Source organism: Corapipo altera, unplaced genomic scaffold (genome assembly GCF_003945725.1).
Source record: "Corapipo altera isolate COAL_440 unplaced genomic scaffold, ASM394572v1 285, whole genome shotgun sequence".
NCBI lineage: Eukaryota > Metazoa > Chordata > Aves > Passeriformes > Pipridae > Corapipo > Corapipo altera.
In genome coordinates this window covers 1-10,546 of record NW_020885135.1, presented here as the reverse complement: position 1 = coordinate 10,546, position 10,546 = coordinate 1, and the positions used below count along the sequence as shown (strand labels likewise).

Here is a 10,546-nt window from a genome sequence, read left to right as displayed (position 1 = left end):
CCCATTCCTGTTCCCGTTGCAGGTGTGGAGGGCAAGGCGGGCATGGCGGCCATCGCGGACCCCTCGTCCCGGCTGGACCCGGGGGGTTTGTACGAGCAGCTGACGCCGGTGCTGCCGCCCTACGCCCGGCCCGTCTTCCTGCGCCTGCTGCCACACCTGGACACCACAGGTATGGGCGGGGCTGGGGCAGGGCTTAGAGGGATGGGGCGGGGCCTGGACAGATGGGGCGGGGCCTGGACAGATGGGGTGTGGCCTGGAGGGAGTTTTTATTTTTACGCATTTTCTTGTTTCTTATTTTTTAATCTTAATTTTTTAGTTTTATTTTTTTTATTTTTGTGTTTCTATTTCAAGTTCTTATTTTTCTGGTTGTTTTTTTTTTTTTCCCATTTTTTTCATTTTATTTTTCATTTTTCTTTTCCCTTTCTCCCTTTGATTCCCTTCAATCCCGCTCCCAGGGACGTTCAAGCTGCAGAAGACCCGTCTCCGGGCGGAGGGTTGGGACCCCCGGCTGGTCCCCGACCAGCTCTTTGTGCTGGACCCTCAGCGGGGCCGATACGTCCCCCTGGATCGGGGGATGCACCAGCGGATCTGCTCCGGGAATGCTGGGCTGTGACCCCCTGGATCCCGGGACATCCAACAGATCTGTGCCAGGAATGCCGGGCTGTGACCCCCTGGATCCCAGGACATCCAACAGATCTGTGCCAGGAATGCTGGGTTGTCACTCCCTGGATCCCAGGAAATCCAATGGATCTGTGCCAGGAATGCCAGGCTGTGAGCCTCTGGATCCCAGGAATTCCAATGGATCTGTGCCGTGAACACCAGCCTTCCCAGGAACTGGGGGGAATTTCCAGGAAGATTTTTGAGGAAAACAGCAGAATTCCCAGGAAAACCACAACTTGGGGGGGAGTGATGGGTCTTTCCAGCTCCTCCATCTCCCCCCAGAGCCGGTTCACCCCCCCAGGGGCGCTGATTAACAGGGCAGCGCTAATTAGCAACTAATTAGTGGCTCATTAACCTCCCTAGGGACTGTTTCCATGCCGGAGGGGGGGGGGGGGGGGTCGGGGGGGCGGGGGGAGGGGGGGGGGACTCAGCCGGGAGAAAAGGGGGCTCGGGGGGGACCTTCTGGCTCTGCAACCCCCTGACAGGAGGGAGCTGGGTGGGGGAAGGTGTCCTCTCCCAGCTTTAGGACCAGAGGACACAGCCTTGAGTTGCACCAGGGGAGGTTTAGATTGGACATCAGGAGGAATTTCTTCAGAGAGAGAGGGATCAAACACTGGAATGGGCTGCCCAGGGAGGTGGTGGAGTCCCTGGATCTCTCTAAGAAGATACTGGATGTGGCACTCGGTGCCATGGTCTGGGTGACGAGGTGAGGTGGGTCACAGGTTGGACTCGATGATCTTGGAGGTCTTTTCCAACCTAATTACAGAATCATAGAATCAACTAACCCAGACCATGGCACCACATCCAGGCTCTTCTTAAACACCTCCAGGGACAGTGACTCCACCACCTTCCCAGGCAGTCCCTTCCAATGTCTGATCCCTCTCTCTGTGAATAATTTCTCCCTATTATCCAATCTAAACTTCCCCTGTGCAGTTTAAGATTGCGATTCTATGACAGATTCTGTGATTGTGCTGGGCAACCTTTGGCGTTTGTGACGTCATTTCCGCCTCACAGTCGCTCCCAGGGCCTGGTTGCCAGGCAACGCGTCGCGCTGGTGACGCCACTTCCGCCTTTGGCAGGTGCGGGTGTCATGGCGGCCGTGTCCGTGTTCCCGTCGTCGCGGGAGCTCGGCCCGGCGCTGGCGCGGATCGTGGCCGAGGCGGCGGCCGAGGCGGCGCAGGGGGAGGGCGGGCGGTTCTCGCTGGGGCTCTCGGGGGGCTCCCTGGTGGAGCTGCTGGCGCGAGAGCTGCCGCCCGCCCTCAGCGCGGCCCCCGCCGCCGCCGACCCCGCGCAGTGGCTCGTGGCCTTCTGCGACGAGCGGCTGGTGCCGCCCGATCACCCCGAGAGCACCTGCGGCGCGTACCGGGTGAGCGGGGACGGGGACGGGGGTGGAGGGGGGGGATGGAGCCCACCCTGACCCCCCCCGGCCGCGTCCCCCCCCCCAGCCCCCCGGCCTACCCTGACTCCCCCTGGCCCGTGTCACCCCCCCAATGCCGCCCCTGTGCCCCCCCATGTTCCCCTCCTGACCCCCCCCCGTGTCCCCTTCCAACCCCCTGATCTCCCCCTTGTGCCCCCCCAGGCCCAGCTGCTGCCCCGGCTGCCCCCCCCCCGGCCCGCGGGTGCTGTCGGTGACCCCCGGGCTGGGCCCCGCCGCCGCCGCCAGAGACTACGGGGAGCAGCTCCGGGGAGTACGGGACGGGGACCAGGACCTGGGGGACTGGGACTGGGACTTGGGGGACTGGAGGGGACTGAAGAGGGATTGGGAGGGGACTGGAGGGCACTGGAAGGGACTGGGGGGGGACTGGGGAACTGGGAGGGGACTGAGAGGGGACTGGGGGTACTGGGAGGGACTGGGGAAGACTGGGAGGGACTGGGAGGCACTGGGTAAAATGGGGCAGGGGGAATCAGGACTGACTGGAGGGGAGCTGGGAGAGCTGAGGGGAACTGCAGGGTCCACAAGGGGTTCTGGGGGAGTCCAGGGGTCTGCAGGGAGTGTGTCCCCCCCCATCCTCACCCCATGTCCCCCCCCAGGCTTTCCCGGGGCAGGAGGTTCCCGTGTTTGACCTGCTGGTGCTGGGGGTGGGCCCGGATGGACACACCTGCTCCCTGTTCCCAGGGCACCCCCTGCTCCAGGTGAGCCCCCTTGGGAACCCCATCACTCCCCCGGGGGTCTGTCACCCCCCCAGACCCCGTTGCCACCCCATGGGTGTCCCTGGGGACCCCCCCCGGTGTCTCTGCCCTGTTTTTGGGGTGGTTTATCCCTTCCTCCACGATTTCCCCCTTTTCCCACGTTTCCCCCCCCAGGAGCAGGATGAGATCGTCGCTGCCCTCGAGGACTCCCCGAAGCCGCCGCCAGCGCGGGTGACGCTGACGCTGCCGGTGCTGAACGCGGCGCGGAGCGTCCTGGTCGTGGCCACCGGCGCCTCCAAGGCCCCCGTGCTCAAGGTGTGTCCCGTTCCCAGGGAGGATCCCGGGATCTGGGGTTTGGGAGGGTGATGGACACCGCGTTCCCTGTCTCTCCACAGCGGATTTTGGAGGGGAAGGAGGAGCCCCCCCTCCCCGCCGCCCTCGTCCGGCCGCGCTCCGGGCGCCTGCGCTGGCTCCTGGATGAGGCAGCGGCCGCGGAGCTCAGCATTCCCATGGAAAAACACTCTGGAGTGTAGAGCTGGGGATGGATCCACGGCATTCCAGGAGCTGGGTGTTCCCCCTGGGGTTAAACCACTGTAGGTTTTAGAGCCAGAGATGAGTCCTGGTGACATTCCAGAGCTGAGTATTCCCACGGAGAAACATTCCGGATTGTAGAGGCAGTGCTGGATCCATGGCATTCCGGGCAGGAATAGGGAATCCCATGGGCTGTGACCCAAAACATTGGATTTTTTACTCTTTTGTGGGATCAAACGGTGCTTTGCAGAGCTTTCCATGGAATAATTCCTTAGATTTGCTAGGGGTTGGAATCATGTGCGGGGACAGGATGATTTTGTGCTGGAGCGTTTGGAATCCACATGGGAACTGGGATGGAGGGACTGGGAGGGAGGAATGGGGGGAAAATGGGCTGGAATGAGTGGATTTGAGTCTGACATTCCAAGCAGCCCAGGAGCTGAGTATTCCCAAAGCACTGCAGAGCATAGAGATGGTGCTGGATCCAGGACATTTCAAGCAAGGAATAGGGAATCCCACAGGCTGTGTCCCAAAACGTGGGATTTTGGACTGTTTTTGGGAACAAACGGTGCTTTGCTGAGTGTGAATTTCCGTGTCAGAATTCCTTGGATTTGGGGGGGTCTGGGTGGGAATCACAAACGGGGACGGGATCGTTTTGTGCTGGAGGGTTTGGAATCTGGTTGGGAACTGGGATGGAGGGACTGGGGGGGGCTGGGATGGACTGGGAGGGGGGTGGGATGGACTGGGAGGGTTGGGATGGACTGGGGGGGGGCTGGGATGGATTGGAAGGGGCTGGGATGGACTGGGAAGAGCTGGGATGGACTGAGATGGACTGGAGTGGAGTGGGAGCTCTGGGATGGACGGGGATGGACCTGGGGGGTTGGGATGAACTGGGATGAACTGGGAGAGGGATGGGAAGGGCTGGAATGGACTGGGAGGGGGCTGGGACGGAGGGAAAATGGGCTGAACGCTGATTTTGGTGGAGCAGAAGCCGCGGCTCCTCCCGCTGGCACCACCTCCTTCCCTCTGGAATTCTCTCCACAGAAAAGAGCCTTTAATTCCTGCCGCAGTTGCTGCCAAAGTCCCGCCCCTCTCCTGAAAAAACCTCATCCCCAAAACTTTCCATCTGCCACAATCCCGCTCTGTGTCACTCCCTCGCCCTCCTCCAGCTGCTTCCCAGAATATTCCTCTTTATTCCCTGTTTGTTCCCATTTGTTTGCCTTTATTCCCATGTCTTTGCTGCTCCTCCCAGAGCTCTGGGTGGATCCACCCCCTCCATTCCAAATCCCGGGATTTTTTTGGGGATAAAACAGGCTCTGAGGGGCCTGATTTTTGGGAAGCTTTCCCCAATTCCCATCAATCCCAGCCCCGCTTCCCCCTCAGGAGCTGCTGTGGAACTTCGTGTTTTCCTGGAGGAAATGAAGGGGGGCAGGGATGAGGGGCTGGGATGTTCCCAGCTGGAATTCCTTGCTGCCTTGGCAGAAATTCCAGGGTTTTTTTATCCTCTGAGCAGCGATTCCCATGTTTATCCAGTGGGGCTCCTTCCCAGCTGTTCCCATGGAGCCGTTCCAGGATCCTGAGGTTCAGCTGCTTCTTTTCCTGGCGGTTTTCCTTTCCCTTCCTCCTCCCGGAGCTCTCAGAGCAAAAATCGGGATGTTTTCCATGACAGACACCCCCCAAACTTGTTTTCCACGTGAAAAACATCCCCCCCCCCCAATCCCGTCGGGTTTTCCCAGGGGATGAACCCCCCGCGGGGCTTGGGGGCGTGTCCCCGGGGAGGGGCGTGTCCCCGGGAGGGGGCGTGTCCCCGGGAGGGGGCGTGTCCCCGGGGAGGGGCGTGTCCCCGGGGAGGGGCGTGTCCCCGGGGGGGGGGCGCGTGAGGGGGGGGGGGGGGGGCGGCCCAAGATGGCGGCGCGGCTGTGGCCGCTCGCGGTGCTGCTGCTGCCGCTGCTGCTGCCGGGGCCGGGCCCGGGGGGCTCCGGGGGGCCCGGGGGGCTCCTCGGCTTCGGGCCCGGCCCCGCCGCCGCCTATTTCCCCGAGGAGCGCTGGAACCCCGAGTCGCCGCTGCGACCGCCGCGCGTGGCCGTGGCGCTGCTGGCGCGGAACGCGGCCCACGCGCTGCCCCTCGTGCTGGGGGGGCTCGAGAGGCTGCGGCACCCCAAGGACAGGATGGCGCTCTGGTGAGTCTGGGGGGGCTTGGGGGGGGCTTGGGGACACCGTGGGGACACGGGACCCCAAGGACAGGATGGCGCTCTGGTGGGTCTGGGGGGGCTTGGGGACACGGGAACCCGTGTATGACCCCCCCGTGTGTGACCCCCCACGTGTGACCCGCCCCCGTGTTTGACCCCTCGTGTCCCCCCAGGGTGGCCGTGGATCACAGCGTGGACAACACGTCGGCCCTGCTGCGGGAGTGGCTGGGTCGGGTCCGGGGGCTCTACCACCGGGTGGAGTGGAGGCACCAGGAGGAGCCACGGTCAGGGATGGGGGAGCTCGGGGGGGGCCCTGGGGGGGCTCAGGGGGAGCTCTGGGGGTCCAGAGGGTCCCCTTGGGCTGGGGGTGCATCCCTGTGAATGTCCAGGCTTGGGGGGGTCCCCATGAATATGCAGGTTTCGGGGGATCCCCATGGGCTGGGGGTGCCCAAATTTGGGGAGGGGAGTCCCTGTGATTTCCCCGGTTTTGGGGGGGGGTCCTTGTGAGTGCCCCAGTTTTTGGAGGGTCTCCCTGGGCTGTGTGTTCCCCCTCTCCGGGTGTCCCCAGGCCGTGGGTGGGTGCTGGGGGGTCTCACCGTGCCCCCCCCATGCCCCCCCAGGTCGTACCCTGATGAGGAGGGTCCCAAACACTGGAGCCCCTCCCGCTACGAGCACGTGATGAGGTTGCGCCAGGAGGCCCTCGAGGCTGCCCGGGCCATGTGGGCCGACTACCTGCTGGTAGGGGGGTTCCCGAATTTGGGGGGGGGGGGGCGGGGGGGCCCCCCCACGGGGGGGGGGGCCCTGGGATGGTCCCCCCACTGATCCCAGGGTGCCCTGGGGGTCCCATGGGGTGCCCCTCTGACCCCGGGGGTCTCAGGGGGTGCCCCGTGACCCCGTGCCCCCCTGCCCCCTGTGCCCCCAGTTCCTGGATGCCGACAACGTGCTGACGAACCCAGACACGCTGGGGCTGCTGATGGCCGAGAACAGAACCGTGGTGGCCCCGATGCTCGACTCCCGCGCCGCCTACTCCAACTTCTGGTGCGGGATGACCCCCCAGGTGAGGAGGGACCCACGGGTGAGGAGGGACCCCCAGGGGACATTTGGGACTCCCTGGGTGAGGAGAGACCCCCTAGGTGAGGAGGGACCCCTGGGGGAGGTTTGGGACTCCCTAGGTGAGGAGAGATCCCCAGGGGAGGGAGAAACCCCCCAGGGGAGATTTGGGACCCGGTGCCATTCCTGGTCCCATTCCCTGTTCCCAATATCATTCCTTTTTCCCAGTGTCATTCCTGGTGCCATTCCCAGGGCTATTACCACTACACCCCTGCATACCTGCCCCATTCCTGGTGTAATTCCCAGTGTTATTCCCATTCCTATTCCCATTCCCAGGGTTATTACCGCCGCACCCCCGCGTACCTGCCCCTGCGCCGGCGGGAGCGCCGCGGCTGCTTCGCGGTGCCGATGGTGCACTCGACGTTCCTGCTGGATCTGCGCCGGGAGCGCTCGGGGGGTCTCGCCTTCCACCCGCCCCCCCCCCGGCTACAGCGGCGCCTTCGACGACATCATCGTGTTCGCCTTCGCCTGCCGGCACGCGGGTCAGTGGGATGGGCTGGGATGGGATGGGATGGGATGGATGGGATGGGATTGGATGGGCTGGGATGGCCTGGATGGGATGGATGGGATGGGATGGATGGGATGGGATGGGCTGGGATGGGATGGGATGGGATGGGCTGGGATGGATGGGATGGGGTGGGATGGGATGGGATGGGACGGGACGGGACGGGATGGGCTGGGATGGGATGGATGGGCTGGGCTGGGATGGGCTGGGATGGGATGGGATGGGCTGGGATGGGACGGGACGGGATGGGCTGGGATGGGCTGGGCTGGGCTGGGCTGGGCTGGGCTGGGCTGGGATGGGCTGGGCTGGGCTGGGCGGGTCAGTGCCAGGGCTGGGCTGGGCTGGGCTTTGGGTGGAATTTGGGTTGGCTTTGGGCTGGGCTTTGGGGTGGGTTTAGGGTGGGATTTGGGTGGATTTGGGCTGGACTTGACATCAGGCTGTGCTTGACTTCAGTCCCTTGAACCCAGCTCGGGGCTGGGCTCAACTTTGCGCCAGCTTTGGCTTTGGGTGACCCCCTATTCCTGTTCCCATCCCCATTCCCAGTGTGAGCCCCTGATTCCCATTCCAGGGGTGACCCCCATCTACCTCCTGATCCCATTCCAGGAGTGACACCCCCTGTTCCCATCCCCATTCCTGGGGTGCTCCCCCATTCCCGATCCCATTCCAGGGGTTCAGATGTTCGTCAGTAACCAGGAGGTGTTTCTTGGGTTGCTGAGCCCATCCCAATCCCATTCCTGATCCCGTTCCAGGGGTCCAGATGTTCGTCAGTAACCGGGAGGTGTTCGGGTTCCTGCCGGTCCCGCTGCGCTCCCACAGCTCCCTGCGAGACGAGGCCGACAACTTCCTGCACGTCCAGCTGGAGATCATGGGTGAGGGGCGGGATCCACGTGCATCCGGGGCCTTGGGAGCCTGGCATGGAATGGGGGAACCCCACAGAGTCATCCCCAGACTCCTGGGATGGGAAATTGGGCATTGGGAATGTCCCACCCAGGCTCAGGGATTCATTCCTGGTGGGATGGGGATATTTGGGATTGGGAGTGTCCCCTCCAGGCTCCGGGGTTGATTCCCAGTGGGATTCTCCCATTCCCAGTGAAGCTCCCTCCGGCCGAGCCCTCCCCCCATGTGTGGGTGCCCCCCAAGGTCCCTGACAAGATGGGCTTTGATGAGGTGAGTGTGGCATTCCCTTGGGATTTTGGGATGGGATTCCTTTTCCCTTTCGGATTTGGGGTCATTTTTCCCCCTTCCCTTCCAAATTTTGGCTTGTTTTCCCGCTTTTCTGCTGGATGTTGCTTCCCTCCCCTCTGGATTCCAGTTGGATTACCCCGTTCCCCACTGGATTTTGGGTGGTTTTCCCACTTTTCCTCTGGATTTTGGGTGAATTATCCCTCTCTCCTCTGGATTTCGGGTGGATTATCCCACTCCCCTACTGACTTTGGGTGGTTTATCCCATTCCCCTGTGTATTTTGGGTGGATTCTCCCATTCCCATTTGGATTTGGGTGGATATTCCCAAATTCCCCCCTCCCAGGTGTTCCTGATCAACCTGCAGCGCCGCTCCGACCGCCGGGCGCGGATGCTCCGGACGCTCCAGGAGCAGGGAATTTCCTGCAAACTGGTGGAGGCCGTGGACGGTCGGTGAGTTTGGGGCTCCCGGGGGGGGTCTCCAGGGGGAATCTTTCCCAAGGGATCCCCCTCTGGAAGCCTCCCTGGCTCCGCAGGGCCCTGAACAGCAGCGAGGTGGAGGCGCTGGGGATCCGGATGCTCCCGGGATACCGGGACCCCTTCCACGGGCGGCCCCTCACCCGGGGGGAGGTGGGCTGCTTCCTCAGCCACTTCCGCGTCTGGCAGGAGGTGAGGGGGGTCTGGGTGGTCCTTGGGGGGTCTGGGTCTCAGTGGGGCTCTGGGGGTATCCAGGGAACTGGGATCCAGGGGTATCCAGGGAATTGAGAGAGGCAGGCACGGGGGAGCTGAGCTGCTTCCTCAGCCACTGCCAGGTTTGGCAGGAGGTGAGGGGGATCTGGGAGGTCTGGGGTGGTCGGGGGGGTCTGGGGATGATTCAGGGGGGTCTGGGACTGCCAGGGAATGCAGGGAACGGGAGGCAGGCAGGGGAGAGCTGAGCTGACTCCCGGGATGGCCCTGGATGGGGATCATTCCCAGATCTCGGCGCGGGGGCTGCGCAAGTCCTTGGTGTTCGAGGACGATTTGCGCTTCGAGATCTTCTTCCGCCGGCGCCTCACGGAGCTCATGGAGGAGCTGGAGGAGGCCGGGACGCCCTGGGACCTCATGTGAGTCTGGGGCCTTCATCCCCCTCCTCATCCTCATCCCAACCCCTGGGACCTCATGTGAGTCTGGGGCCTTCATCCCCATCCTCATCCCAACCCCTGGGACCTCATGTGAGTCTGGGGCCTTCATCCTCATCCCCATCCCACCCTTCCTTCCCTCATCCCTCTTCTCCTCCTCCTCCCTCAGTTACCTGGGCCGGAAGCGGCTGCACCCGGAGCGCCCGGAGCGCCCCGTTCCCGGTGTCCGGAACCTGGTGGAGGCGGGATATTCCTACTGGACGCTGGGATATGCCCTGTCCCTGAGCGGGGCCAGGAAGCTGCTGGAGGCAGAACCCCTGGGAAAGATGATCCCGGTGGATGAATTCCTGCCCATCATGTTCGACCGGCACCCACTGTGAGGGACTCGGGATACAGGGACATGGGATGTTGGGATACAGGGACACAGGGACACAGGAGGGACACGGGAATTCAGATCCTCCTGGGACACCGGGACCCCTTCCATGGAAGGATAAGGGAGGGACACGGGATCCTGTTTTCTCTCTCCTCCAGCTTCTCCCAGCACTTCTCCTGTGGTTTTCCAGGATTTCTCATCCTTTCCACCTCATTTTCCGTGTATTTCTCACCCCTTTTCCCTGATTCCCCCCCAGCTCTGACTATTCCCGGCACTTCTCCCGCCGGGATCTCGTGGCCTTTTCCGCGGAGCCGCTGCTGCTCTTCCCGACGCACTACACGGGGGACGCGGGATACGTGAGCGACACCGAGACCCCCACGCTCTGGGACGAGTCGCCCTGGCCCGGGGGGGTCACGATCCCGCGGGAATCCCGGAACTCCGACCTGCTCCGGGACAGCCCCGCCCGCGATGAGCTCTGAGACTCTTTCAGGAATTCCCAGAATTCCAAGGGACACCCGAGACCAACCCCCCCTCCCCGGGGCTGGGAGGGGGAGCAGATCCTGCAGGAATCCTGGGATTCTGACCCGATCCGGGACAGTCCCGCTCCAGGATGAGTGCTGAGGTCCCGGGAATGCCGGGAATTCCAGGGCTCTGGACACCCCCAGTAAATTTTATTTTTATTTTTATTTCTCTCCATCAAGTTTTTGTTTTGGGGGGAGGAGAATTCTGATTTCTCTCCCATCCCCCCCCCCC

General features: G+C 63.0%; 3 protein-coding genes across 3 annotated transcripts in view; all 3 read left to right on the top strand.

Annotated features, from left to right (window-relative positions):
• Window positions 1-735, top strand: part of SLC27A1 (solute carrier family 27 member 1) — a 7,369-nt gene extending 6,634 nt beyond the window's left edge. Inside the window, exons 11-12 of the mRNA XM_027670091.1 lie at window positions 23-169; window positions 456-735. Of these exons, the coding sequence (XP_027525892.1) occupies window positions 23-169; window positions 456-613 (305 nt within the window). The 3' untranslated portion in view covers window positions 614-735. The remainder of the gene's footprint in view (window positions 1-22; window positions 170-455) is intronic.
• A 984-nt stretch (window positions 736-1,719) lies between these two features.
• PGLS (6-phosphogluconolactonase) lies at window positions 1,720-3,905 on the top strand. The gene is given in 6 exon segments (XM_027670097.1): window positions 1,720-2,026; window positions 2,240-2,272; window positions 2,274-2,348; window positions 2,692-2,793; window positions 2,965-3,105; window positions 3,186-3,905. Coding segments are annotated over 6 exon segments (765 nt in total). The 5' UTR covers window positions 1,720-1,750; the 3' UTR covers window positions 3,324-3,905.
• Window positions 3,906-5,273: 1,368 nt separating this feature from the next.
• On the top strand, window positions 5,274-10,484 carry COLGALT1 (collagen beta(1-O)galactosyltransferase 1). The gene is given in 13 exon segments (XM_027670096.1): window positions 5,274-5,498; window positions 5,681-5,791; window positions 6,128-6,245; window positions 6,430-6,564; window positions 6,894-7,031; window positions 7,033-7,099; window positions 7,872-7,991; window positions 8,213-8,289; window positions 8,649-8,755; window positions 8,839-8,971; window positions 9,278-9,405; window positions 9,590-9,796; window positions 10,050-10,484. Coding segments are annotated over 13 exon segments (1,575 nt in total). The 5' UTR covers window positions 5,274-5,487; the 3' UTR covers window positions 10,273-10,484.
• Window positions 10,485-10,546: the final 62 nt, after the last annotated feature.